This window comes from Corvus kubaryi, unplaced genomic scaffold (assembly GCF_017639235.1).
Source record: "Corvus kubaryi isolate FWS band 111438036 unplaced genomic scaffold, C.kubaryi_AGA036_p1.0 37308, whole genome shotgun sequence".
NCBI lineage: Eukaryota > Metazoa > Chordata > Aves > Passeriformes > Corvidae > Corvus > Corvus kubaryi.
In genome coordinates this window covers 22,884,446-22,898,603 of record NW_024581096.1, presented here as the reverse complement: position 1 = coordinate 22,898,603, position 14,158 = coordinate 22,884,446, and the positions used below count along the sequence as shown (strand labels likewise).

Below are 14,158 nucleotides of genomic sequence, written 5' to 3'. Positions count from 1 at the left end.
GTTTTGCTTACCTCAGCTTATATTAAAATTTACTACTGAATCAGACCTAAAAACAAAAACACATCCTATTCTGCCTGAAAAGGGGCTTAATTTTACTATAGTAAAATTCCCATCCTGATAATTTCTTGCTATTTCAAATGTAAAATGACTCTGGATAATTGAAATACATTATGTCTTTTCTGTGCAACAAAAACTGCATTAATAACATACAATGGCATGCTCTCTCTGAAAAACCTTCCTGGTTTACAGAAATTTAGAGGCATCTATATTTATTAGCTATTCTAGCTCTAACATAGAGATTACAGCAGTAAATTTCAAAAATCCTGCCAGAGGTCAAATAGCTACAGAAAATAAGCAGATTTTGAGTAAAAGTTTACTTCTCATTAAAGTGCAGTCTCAAATATCACCTGAATAATATTAGACTGTTACATAGATAGTCAATGTTACTAAGTACATTCTCCCTCCAAACGTCTGAACCAAGTGGATGCAAAAAAAAAAAAAAAAAATCAAATGGATTACAAAGAAAAAATACCAAAAAATACCAATAGACTTAAAAAATTAATCAAAATAATCAATAATCAGTCAACAGTGGATTTTCTCAGATCCAGGGGTTAATATACAATGTTATGGCATGTCTGACAATTATCAGCCCTTAAGAGCACAGAAGTGCCAAAAGTAACCTGACAGTTCCATCAAGTGAAAAAAAGGTGGAAAACCACTGATACTCAACTAAGTCACTAGGATTCTCCCACTCTGGTAAAAACACTATTTAATGAACAAACTGATTTGCTGACATTAGATTAGAGCTAGCAGGAAATGACAACTAATGTTAATGTAAGGGAACAGCTGCTATGCATTTAAGTAGAAGGAATCCGAAGATCAGTGTGGAGTAAACATTTATAGTTCTAGTTCCACATTATCACCCTACAAATTTCAGGCACCTTGACTGTCAAACAGGCAACAGAAGCTTCAAAAAGCTGAGACATACCATTAATCTAATACAGACACTTCGTAAGTCTATGATCAAAAGCTGTTGTTTTACAGTTTGGTCCCATTTGTAGAATTCCTATGGCAGCAAACAGACTTAACTTTCTTCAGCAAGACTGCAAAATACCTTCTAAAAGCACTTGTCTTTTTCTTAATATATGTTGGAGCTTTCTCTTTTAGGCTAAGTGTATGAAGTTCAGCTTCCCTTAAAGAATTCAAAAAGATGAATCAAATTAACACAAATTTCCCCAGGATGCAGCCTCATTAAGATCTATAAAACTGACAGCCTAAGGCAACGTATGTACACACCTGTACTTAAGGACCACCATCTATAAGCAGCTGCATCTCCTCCAATTTTAAAGGCTGAAACTAGCTACAAATGGCACTCTTGATTTCCCCACTGTGAGCAAATTGCTGTTTTCCAATTAGGGGCAAAGAATAAGCTTATTCAGATTGGAATCACCAGCTAACAAAACACTTGTGCACTACTCACATTCTGTTAGCAAATGTGGAGGCTTTCTGGGAACATTCAGTGGTACGTGACAAAAGGTAACTACCTAAGATAAAGCTTTGCCATGCTAGACTAGTCCTTCCAAAGCTATGAAAGATTAAAGAGAGACTAATCTATTTTAGACCACCACAAGCTGTCTAGGGTCAAAGAGCACGCTTAGTTCAATGCAGAGAGTCTTAAAGAGAGATCTGTATGTTTTCTTTTTGAAATAATTAGTCTTCATATTACTTCTCAAAAGAGTAAGACTTTTGAAGCTGAGATGTCAGCCCAGACTAGAATCAGGGCTGGAATCCCTTACTAGGGAATAGACAGAGGGATAAGAGGGAGCAAAAAGTTGTTAACCATGTACGTCTCCAAACAAATGCAGAAGACCTGAGTCTAGTATATAATCTTAGCTATTGCTTCACTGGTATCTTCATAAATATGGTGTCCAATATTCAGCGTCAGGGAGGCACCAAAACTGTAGCACATACTAGGCAATGAGCCCATTGTCTCCTTAAAAGTAATTCCAAATGCCAAGGAGATAGAAGACCCAAACCTACTCTATACTTTTTTGTTGAAGTAAATGTGTAAATGACTTGGTGTGGGATAACCATTTACCATACGGAATAAGGCCTAGGAAACAGAGTAAAAACTCAGGGATTTTACTTTTTTGTGGTATTTTTTAGCCCTTTATTCCTCTAGATATGTTAACAATCTAATCCCACATTCACAGATTGCATGTATACCATGAGCATGAACCACAACAAAAAATACATGAAGAACCACTGCATGTGCAACTTCACACAAGCTCAAAGGCCTCTGTCAAGTCAGGAGACCTAACTAACTGTCTGCTGAGCCATTAAGCTCTAACACACCTCTTTCAGTAACCCTTCAGTGGAAGTTGCAGGATGTCTTTTAGAGAACAGCACCCTTTATGCTCTGAACACCTTGACTGTGGTACAACAATGCAGGATACAGCCGTATGTGTTACAAAAACACTTGGCAAATAGGAGATGAACACACTATCTAGTACCTATTAATACTTTCACTTAGTCAAAAAGGATTATGTTCATTAAATTAGTGACCTGAACAAGAAGAACAAGAGAATGACGACTTCAGGTGGGGGAAGCCATGCAGACAACCGATGTGATTGGTAAAGCAAGCTTTGTTTATTAGCAATACAGAGGGCACTTACATAGTATTGAAAGTATACATGCTTATCAGTTCTTTAATTAAACTTACGAAGGCGCATTCTTACTTCTACATAATTGGGTTAGATAAAAGACTACATTTGGCAAGCTTTATGTTTTGTCTTGAGAGATCAAAGTTTTTCCTCCCTTCTCATGGTCAGCACATCTTTATCAGAACAGCACTGTACCTCCTAAAAACTCCCTTTTTGGTCTCAGGCTTGTTTCTCACGCACGCATTTCTCATGGAGGCTTTTTCTCATGCAGGCCTTTGCTTGCAGGCCTTTGCTTTGTACAGTTCTGTTATTGATTTGTTCCCTTTATCAATAATCCATGTCCCTGATCCTCTAACCATTCTGCAACAAGAGAATGTTTTAATTTACAAATCAGGTTTCTCTTTGAAATCCAACTTTGATTCTTTGATCAGTTACCTTTCTAGATACAAGTGGAAAACTTATTTGCAAAATAAAACAAAATAAAGTGTGTGACCACTGTGAGACATCCAGGAGTTCATATGGAAAACCTGTAGCTACATAGGGCAGGTAAAATATAATAGGAGTGTTAAATTTACAGAAATTATGCCAGAACACCTCTTTATTTACCAGACCAGAAGTGGAGATACTGGCAAGAATAAACAACTGCATGGCAAATACAATTTTTTAATAACTATACACACTGCAAGATAGATGGATGTCAATAGGCGCACTGTGCATCAAACACAAGTAATAAATTCTTACAGCACTACAAACTAATTGAAATTATTAAACTAATTTCCCAATGAAAAAGTGCACTGGCACACTGATTCATATTATTATATAACTTTGATTTTCAAAATAAAGGTTAAAGAAGCATACATAAAACACAGGCTAACAAAAACATTAATTAACAGATTTATAATGCAAGTAAAATTACATCTTATTAAAGGATGGTCACTATTACAGTCATACTATAAATGCATAAATACCCAATGATACTTCTATCTAAAAGCATACAAAACAACATTGGCAAGGGTTAGGAAAGTGTATTACTTACTGCTGAATGAGAGTCTCAGGAGTACTCTCTTTAAAAATATATGCATGTGTCACAAAAACTGTTTCTTACCGTACTTCTATCCTTCAGAAGTTTTTCTATCACTTCAATCAACATTTCCTTTTGCTCTGCGTCAAGGCTAGAAATAAAAATAAAATTATTTTAACTAATTTGGTCAGACATATCCAAAATCAAAGCAAGTTTGGTTTTTTGACCGTTAGACAAAAACCAGAAACAAAGAACATTGAAGAAACCACTTCCAGAAAAATCAAGTATTCCAAAGGACTCATTGGAAAAGAACTTGACTGAAAATAAGTTAGGAGTATAAAATTAAATTATAAATACTATTTTATCTTATATCCTTTATGTGTGTTCTATAGGAAATTTAAACTCATTAAAAAATTAGGATCTAAAAAACATCAAGACAGGCCAAACAACATCACAGAAAACTTGACTGAATTTCAGATGTTAAGTGACAAAGTTCTCACTGCTTTTGCAGAAATGAATTTCAGTATAAATAATTCAGTGGTGAATGAACATCTGAACAGAGAAGAATGATACTTTTATTATCTAATTATCAACACAGAGCTTCAAGTAAGACTTCAACCACTTTTAAGTTAACCACTAATTTTATACAGAAGTACTGGAACTCAAAAATGTGGACATTGTATTCAAGTGTACCTGTACAAAGCTGGTGTGCAAGCTAATGAAAAATAGACTGCTTGAAGTGCTACATAAATAGCAAAAGCAGAGGAAAAACAAAAGTTGCAAGGAACAACCTTTGTAGTATCTTTTCACATTACAAGAGCAGAGATATCCACTATTGTCAAACCCGTGTCTTAGGCAAGTAAGGACCAACTTTTCACTCCAGTTGCTTCCTCTTCATGTATCTACACAGCATAGAAGAATTTAAAGCCAAGTCAGAAGAAAATAGAAAGAGAAAGTTGAGTACAAAGACCCATAGAGATGTGTAGTTCTATGCCTTTGAAAAGTCATTTCAACATGGATACAATTACAGGTAAGTGAGAGAGTATTTGGTCATTATTGAATACTTCAGTTTTAATGCTGAATGATGGACTGTCCTAATACACGGTGTATCCTTCCAGGTACAGATTCACAAAGTGATTATCTAGCTGAGTACTACTTCACTAAGGCTCGAATACCCAGCAACACTAGAACATGCAAAATGGGTAACAAAACTTTGTTAGAAGCCACTATCATCATAAGCGAAGTAACAGTACATTGTTCCATATGTACTTTCATGATCACCTTTTGTTCCAACTTCTATTTTTGTAGAAGGAGTTTTACTGGATCTTCTGCCAAGGACCAAAACCTTCAGAGGAAAAGCCAAAAGTCTTTCAAATAGGTCTTACTCCGAATTTTCAAAATTGGCAGAGAATTTAGAGAGAAAAGAGTGCTTACAGCTAAAAAACTTGAGCAAAAGCATTTTTTTTATGTGATCAAGAAAGTCTTCAGTAAGGTGCCCAGTAACTGAATTTACATTTCTCCCCCTCCACTGTCCTGATATTTTAGACAAGGAAGGGACCATTTTCAGAGTGCAAATAAAAGAAGAGGCTGAAGAGCTCTGTGATTTGCTCCCATTATGGCATCTAGTACTAGTATGAAATCTTTAATACCAGTGATGGGACTTTTAAGTAGTCCTTCTCCAAACCTCGCTGCCAACACAGTACAGTTTTCAACTGATAGACAGAAGCTACTAATATCTTCAAAATGCACTCTTAAGTGAAATAAGCAAAATGTCTGACATCTTCAGTGATGAAATTACTTCAACATACCTGGCAATGTTGATTGCATTGGACACAAATGTTGCTGTTCAGACTATGCTTGAAATCTTTTCTGCTTGATATGTAAGCTTCCTGCTGTTAGGATTGATTGAACTACTAATAAACAAGCTCTTCTAGGGAAGACAGCCATCCAAAAACCATGACACTAAATATAAGGAAGACTGGAGTATTGAAACTGCATCCAGAACCCTGACTAGAGCACTAAGTGAAATACAGAACTATTAAACAGGCAGAGAAGCTGGGAAAACCAAAAAAGCAAATGAAGCATACAGACATATTAGAATAAACTGTTACTGCTTCTTATTCAAATGGTTGCAGAAGATGGAGTAGCTAGAAGTAGGAGAGCATATTAACTCTTGAGTGACCTTTATATCGAAAGTCCATCCCCTTCAGGATCCTGATTCAGACCAACTTAAAAATAAGTACTGTGAAATTACTTACTTGTTGCAGTAAGCCAATAGTCAGCCTTGCCACCAGTGTATGATGAGTGTTGCTGAATTGTCTAGCTACTAGTCATGAACCTTCTTTAAACATCTGCCAAGATAGCCTGTTAACTACTACCTACTCTTGCTTGCAGGCAAGCCAACTGGGTCTGCCTGCGGACAGGTGAATTTGATAGCCTCTTCACCAGTTTCCAATACTGCTGCTTCTTCCAGTGACCAAGAAAATTACACTCTCTGCCTTGGTTCCATGGTTAACCAGCATTACAGATACAGCATTTGTACAAGTAAGTTTTGAAAATATGAAAATAAAAGTTCACATGCTTTTTATAACCAGCTCCGAAATCCTACTACTAAGGACACAATTTTTAGCTCCAACTCCACTCAGAAGTAATCACGAAGCTTACTCTAGTCCAGGTAAGGAGGAATTTCCAGCTACAGCAGTTTGAAATCTTGCATTATGACACCTAGGATGCTTGCATGAAGTGAAAACTGGTGAAGGATGTACAGGCCCTCTGAACCATTAAGGAAACCTTTACAGAACATTAGTTTCACTAGTTTTCCTTTGTTATGGAAGCTACATGTCCATTTTACTACCATTAGGAATTCATGGAAAGTAGAAGGAGGTAAGGCAAGTTTCTCCAGATTCTGCTACTGTGCTTTCTACCATGTGCTCTACCTTTTACCATAAAACTTGTCTTCTTATTCTATTTGCAAGGATGACTTCCATATGTTACCACTTACATCATACAAGCATAGAATAACATATGAAACAGAGATAAGAAATATGCAAGTTATATTTGAAGATGCAGTCATATCTGGAGACTAGATGACAGATGAAAGGTCATTTTTAATCATTAGATTTCATCATTTTCCAGTTTTGCACCAATTACCAATGAACTCCTTAATCTGCTAGTAAAACAAACTTTGCTGTCATGAAAACAAGAAATGAAAGCATCAATTTCAGTAAAAATTCCTTGAAATAGCCTGCTGACCAGATACTACTGTGCCTTGCTGCCACTAACGGACCATTTTCTCCTGCTGAACTCCTCCAAAGAGTTCTGATACTATCAGGAAAAAAAAAACAGCAAAAAAGGACATTGTATGTATAGAGAATAATTCAGGCCAAAAAGTTTTTGTGTACTGGAACCAGTTACTAAGAAAAAAAAAACTACTCAAATAGCAGGAAGAGACTTTAAATCCATTCTTTTTTGTTAGGTTACATGTTAAAAGGGTATCACATGAGAGCACTCAGCTCAGAAAAAAAAAAAAATAAAGATCACCAGCAGGAAGGAGCCTCTACCCAGGTTTGTCAGAGAGCTGCCATGGATAAGACATCAGCCTTACAGTCCTGAAATGAACGGACCATAAGGCAGAATCTCCAGAGCATCTTTAAGACTTAGGGATATTACTAGTTACAGGGCTAAAACTTACTATGCAATGCCAGACACAGGTTTTGGGATCATACAATACTTACTGTGGGATGTTTATGGGAGAAATGAAAGGCAGGGAAATGGAGGGATCTAAAGGATCTTGGGAGGAACAAAACCAAGAAAATGGAGAGATGCATAAAAGAAGCCAGTTGTATGCAAATGCTTTGCTGCTGTACACTTACCTATCCATGCTGTGAACCTGATGACTACACAGGCAGTCTCTATTCTGTGTACATGTATGATACACAGATCTAAGCTGGAGATTAACCATGGGATATACGGGCCTGTACAACTGCAGCACCAGCAACCAGAGCGAGTATATATGTCCGTGTATGAGTGCCTGAGAATACCAAACCAGACTACATGCCTTGGGAAGTCAGATACTGAAGTGGGGCCATAGATCTAGGCTAGACACCTCTGTGTGTGTCTGAGTGCAATAACTGGAGATTGTGTCTACCAGAGGGCCCCAGGCTATCCAGGCCAACTACTGGAGAGACTCTAAGGTCTGGAAGTTTATTCAGATACCCATTTGAGTGTCTTAATCTCTCTGTTTCTCTCCCCACTTCCTCTCCACCTAATGCAAGAGAAGTAGAGATAAGGTATATGGGCCTCCTACAGCACAGCCTTTGTGTCTAAATCCAGATACTGTGGGATTCATAGTGTTCCAGTGAAAGGTTTGGGCATGTACACACCTGCCTGAGGGAGTCTGTAGTAGGAAGTGCAGAAGGTTTACAAGCACTATGCATTTGCATGTACCACTGACTGGGAGACTGGGGATCAAAAGCCTGTTACTGGAAATACTGAGCACCTGGGATTATTATTGGGGTCCATATTGTACACGTCTAGGCATGCTAATAGGTCTGTATTCTGATCAGCCAGAGAGCACCAGAGTAAGGCTGCTGGTGCTGGTATTGTCTGCATGATTGCTCATTTCTGTCTCTGCCGATCTGTATAGATAGCTGCATGTATACGCCCATTAGGAACACATGCTCCGCCTTGTGACTAGGTGGTTACCTGATTCAGAACCTCTAACATCGCTCAACCTCCCCTTTTTGGCATAGACAAAATAAAAGTGAAGTAAGTAGTAAAATAAATGCCCGGAGATGTTTTGCAAAGGTACAGGTTCTGTTGACCCCATCTCTGCAAACCAGTGCCCACATCTTTTTAAGAACTCTTCCACAGCAAGGATTTCTGAAGAAGAAGAGGAAGATCTGAAAGATTTGGACTTGCACAGATAAAATTTCTAGAAGTTAGCATTCTTTTGTCACATGTGCTGCAAACTACCTTCAGGGAAATGCCTCAGGATGAAAGATACAAGACTTGAAACAGAGAAATCTCAGATTCTGAGAACACCCATCCAAACAGTGGTTACATAGATGAAAATAACTAGTATATTAAAAAACAAAATATAATGCATCAGGTTTTATTGTATAAATTATATTTATAATTATCCTGTTAGTCTAGCAAGCAAGAGAATTGCTTGAATAACAACCAAACCAGCTCAGTGACAGAATGTCTACCCCCACCCTATACTTTTAAAGAAATGGATCTGAAACATGCCAAACTCACAGTAGTCCTTATAAACGTAGCCCACAACTATTATAAAATTCTTTTTCAGTAATTGTCAGAATCACTCACCTGTACAGTTTTTGGATTGCATGGGCTGCATTCTTTCTCACATAAGGAGATAAATCAGAAGAGGCTTCCTTAATAGCAAGCATCATAATAGGAACAATAATTGGGACACGTATACTGGATAGAACTCTTAAAGCACTTGCACGGATTAACTGATTAGGATCCTAAGGAACAAGAGTGAAGAGGAGAAATAAGATAGTGCAGAAAAAAGCCATTAAATTCGCTGCTGTGTTTACACTAATTGGTGAGGACACATTAAAATGTAAACCTTTCTGAGTCAAACTTGCAAGTGAATTTAGCCATGCTAATAATAAAATGTGCCACACTTCACACGAAGAAATATCCAAAACAAAACAAAAAAAAAGTAAAACAAAATAAGAAAGAGAACATTACATATTATGAAAATCTGAAAATTTTACAAAGGAAAGCATTACCATATTTTGGTTTGGAAAGTACAATATGTAAATTATGGATTAAAAAACTGAGTATTTTATTTAATAATCTGATATATTTGCTGCAGTCCAAGTGGAATTCAGATATTCTGAAAGACACACTAGCTCAATTTTATTACTTATATTTAAGAAATGTCAAACGAAAACGTTGTTCTCAGTTGTGACATTCCCACTCAAGTTCTTGACAACAAATCCATTTTATACTTTACTGCAGGATACAAACTGAAGCCAGTAACAAAAACAATTTTAAAAAACATGTCAAAATATTAGGGTAAATGTTTTGAGGCTTTTTTCTGTTTCTTATCCTCTCTTGTTTTGCCCCAGTTCTTGGTCATTTTTTACAATACTAGGGTTAGCTTGGAGATCCCACATCTGTATTTGGATGAACTGTTATGTAAACTTTATCCATTTATCATGGGCTTGGAACACAAGAGAAAAATGTTGCTTAATCAACTACTAAATCCTCTGAAATCTAGCAAAGTGAAATTGCAGCATCATTAATTCATTGTACTGCCAGAATGCAATCTCCCAAAGAACATTTCTCCCAAGGACTGAGAGCTGGTAACACATATTTTCAGACCGGTATTACCTAATTATCAATTCATCTAAGATCTCAAAATTTCTTCATCTTAAAAGCTTCTAAGTAGTAAGTGTCTGGATGGTGAAAGCCCTTTATTTGACCATTTTTGGAAAAATATCATGTTTCTACCAGAGTTTGCAAAGCTCATCTGCAGTGACTTAAGTTTAAAATAAAAGTTCTTTGCACAGGGGAAGGTAAAAAAAAAAAAAAATCTCCACACATAAAGCCGAATTATAATCATCACAAATTGAGAAACAAAACACTACAAAAAATGAACAGAGACCTATAGTTCATAGCAGGCTTAGTCATTTCTTTAGTTGCTGACAATCTCTACTAGCTTGGTGTCTACTCCCTTGCCACACCACCAGTTATTTTTTTTGCTACTCAGCCCCAACATTATCACTCCTCCTTTTGTTCTCATTACCCACAGCTTTTAAAAGCATTATGCTATGAGGAGTGTTCACTGTACACATATATCACAAAAAACACCGGATACAAAGTCATCTGAATTGTAGCTTTTCATGGCAGTTAGAGATAGTAAAGGCGGTACATATGACTTTGAGATGAAAGTTCAAGGGAAGGGGGCAGAAAACCCTCTAGTTGATGTGGGATCCTCCTACAGCTGCACAACACGTGCTCTGATTGCAACATTTTCCAACAAGATGCAAGGTGTGGGTTAAGTGACATAACAGAAATGAGCCTAGGGTACAAGAAGGGTACAAGAAAAACCCAGTCTTAATATAGAAACTGGCCAAATTTCAGAACAAAAACTTAATAAATCTTTCTTCTCTCCACAGTCACATTTCAAAGGCAATCCTAAACTTTGCTGTCTAATCCCATTTCTCACTGTTACCTCATTTGAAACAAAAGAGTACAAAATGCTATTTTTTCAGTGCTTTTAATGAAAAAGTACCATGTGCAAGATACTGAATATTTTAATTTAGGTACTACTGTCTTCCTTATGTTTCAATTCTCTGTTGTACACAAAGCTCTTTCTTTTATATAAACTAAAAGGAACACAGGTGGTTCATGGTAACAACGGGGTCTTTTTTCCATATACACAAGTAATATATATATATATATATATATATGTATATGTATATACAGAGAAAAGTCATTCCAGAAATAAAATGTTTTGCATGTGGATTTGAAAGCACCATTCTGCTGTTTTTCTTTAGTGAAGTAACTTTACTTCTTTCAGGCTTACTTAGCTGCTTGATAAGGTTTGAGGTCAGAAAAACTTGTTCAATCACATAACTTGAAACTACTTTATCAGATGTAGATGTTTACATGCTTTAGTTTACCATACTACACTTAACAGATGTTTTTATTTTTGTGCTACCAGCTCAGAATTCCCTATAAAATGTTATTTAGTAATCACTCACTTTTAAAGCACGCTGGAAAGTACTGATGGACAATAATGCTAGATCTTGCTGCTCCTCTGCGTAGCGCATCAGATAAACATACACAAGCTTTTTTATCTGAAAAGAAAAACCACAGTGAACATCACTATGAGAAAATTTTAGAATTCTATAAAACTAACTCCTAGGTTTCACATTTTTATCAACATTTTCTTATTGAAGAAAAAGCTCCGGACTCCTGGAGCACTCATGTGCTTCTCCAATGTTCTACAGAACACCTGAGGTGCTGCAATGCTACCTAATTAATGAAACAGACAGATGAAGGCTAATAACACAAAGTACTGCTTTATATTATTAACTTGCAAGACTTGAATAATCTAAGATGTTGACATGGGGAAACTGATCACTTGAGCACCTTATTTTTTTTCTTATAGAAAATAGGTTAAACTGCAATAGCCAAGAATTTCAACAAGTCCATTTTATTTTACCCTGAAACTCAAAATCAATTATGTTAACACATTTGAAAGTGAATATAACTTACAGCTGAAGTGTGGTAACTTACACTGTACAAATCTGATTAAAAAAACACTTGCCTCGGATGGAAACAAAGGATGTTAGATTCACCTCTGCATGACTACAAGCATTCAAAAGATCCAATATAAGCATACTACAAAGGATGCAATTTCCAAAGACTAAGAAAACCTCATTATGATTTTGGGGAGGAGGGTATTCAATTTAGTTCACTTTACCCCATCATGACCACTACACACCCAGGAAGCAGTGAAAACATTTTTTTACATTTGAGTAGTAAACTGACTGTTGGGGTTTATAATGAAAAATTCTGAAAGACCCTCAACTACAGCTGTGCTAATAATTACTGTCACTATCAGAAGATCTATCTTTGTGCCAATTCTGGCAAAAAACCATAATATTAAATCACAGAAGGTCACACCATACTAAATTATTTTTTGTTCAGTCATAGAGAAGTAGCAATCAACATTGACCACAAGAGGCCTGTGCACTGAATGACTGCAGGTGTGCAAAGAAAGCCTCCTTTCCTTGAAACCATTCTGTGACTAGAAATGGAAGCACTCAGAGCTTCGTGACTACACTATTCTTTCACCATTTACCTTCATTCAATGTTAAAATGCTCTGTTCTATAAAGCTAATCATAACAGGGGCACATTAGGCTTGAGGACACAGGCAGATTTGTTTAATTAATTTATCAATATAACCACATCAAAATCCATGAATTATTGATGAAGACTTATTTTTGTTCTATACCACCGATTGTTTATTAGGTCACTTTTTGTATCCTTACCATCCATGACTTGATGCACATAATCAAGCTGAGGTCAGCATGTACTTAAAAAAAAAAAGGCAGTTCTGTAAACAGTAAGACGCCCTTTGCTTCTCTTCAAATAAATTAACATGTTATACCACTTCTTCATCTCCATTTTTCTGCATCAGAGCATTTAGCCCTGGTTTAAAAAAACAAAAATAGCAGCCATTTCTGGGCAGGAAATTCACACGGATACAAAGCCACAGAATCACAGAATATTCTGAGTTGGAAGGGACTACAAGGATCACTGAGTCCAACTCTTAAATGAATGGCCCATACAGGAATGGAACTCACAACTTTGGTGTTATTAGCACCATGCTCTAACCAGCTGAGCTACTCTGATGGTTACTCAGATAAATCTGTGTTTTTTATGCTCCCAAACTGCAGTAATTTGTACAGACATATTTGGGAAAGAACTCTTAGGAATAGGGAAAAATTTGGCAAAACATTTTCAGGAAACAGGATCAATGTACTAAGATTCTGACAATCTAGTAATTTCTCATAATATCAAAAGCATCCTAAAAAACGGACCACAAAAAAGGTTCCTGAGACAGATAAGGTCTAAGTAGATGGTTGTAAGTACACCTACACTAAGACCTAAACTTGTAATCTAACTCAAATTAATAAAGAAACTTGTCAGATGGCTTTAATGAATGTCCTGGTTTCTTTTCAGTCTAACAGTCTCTTCCTGCACAAATATGTTAGCATTAAGTGGTGGAAAAACAAGTAACGAGGGAATTTAACTACAGTATAGAAGATGACACGTGAATTCACATAACTATTTGTTCTAAAATAGGAGAAAAGGTCCATAAAATATAATCAGTGAAAGCCTTTTGCTAATTAATGTTATGTGCTAAAACCTCATCTTCACATCCACAAAGGAGCACAGAGAGACAAAGGGGATGGAGGGATGTGTGCACACAACACCCTGCTCTAGCTTTTCCCAAACCCATGACAGGAACCATCAGCTCAGAGATGCGGAAAGAAACACAGTAATAGGAGGGAAACCATATTTAGGACTTGTAGAAAGGATACACTGCCACACTCCCCCCAGAACAACCTCTGGAGAGCCTCAGCTCCTATGCCCAGGTGTTAAAACCACCATGAGTCAACAAACACCAGAGCACCTTTCAGACTGAAGGTCTTTTACATGTACAGACATGGGACAGAGATGAAAGAGTTATTTTAGACAAGACATGGGATGTTTTGGGGAAGAACTAAAGTGAAGGAGAAGCAAGGGAAATCTACATAATCTGGAAAGGATTAAGGGAAAAACAGAGGGATAAGATGGCTGGACACATCTGAACAGTTTGATAGTTGGTACATCTATCCTTCTGTTCCCTGCATGTGAATAGCACAACCTGTTGCATTGACTTGCTAAATTTAATTTTGAACTGTTTTCCTTGGTGAGGTA

General features: G+C 36.7%; 1 protein-coding gene across 4 annotated transcripts in view; it reads right to left on the bottom strand.

Moving 5' to 3' along the window:
* AP3B1 (adaptor related protein complex 3 subunit beta 1) overlaps positions 1-14,158 on the bottom strand; it is a 158,328-nt gene that overhangs the window by 121,174 nt on the left and 22,996 nt on the right. For all 4 annotated transcript variants that reach the window (XM_042028883.1, XM_042028882.1, XM_042028880.1 and 1 more), the window contains exons 4-6: positions 11,427-11,522; positions 9,013-9,173; positions 3,769-3,835 (exon numbers count right to left, since the gene is read on the bottom strand). In XM_042028883.1, the coding sequence (XP_041884817.1) occupies positions 3,769-3,835; positions 9,013-9,173; positions 11,427-11,522 (324 nt within the window). The remainder of the gene's footprint in view (positions 1-3,768; positions 3,836-9,012; positions 9,174-11,426; positions 11,523-14,158) is intronic.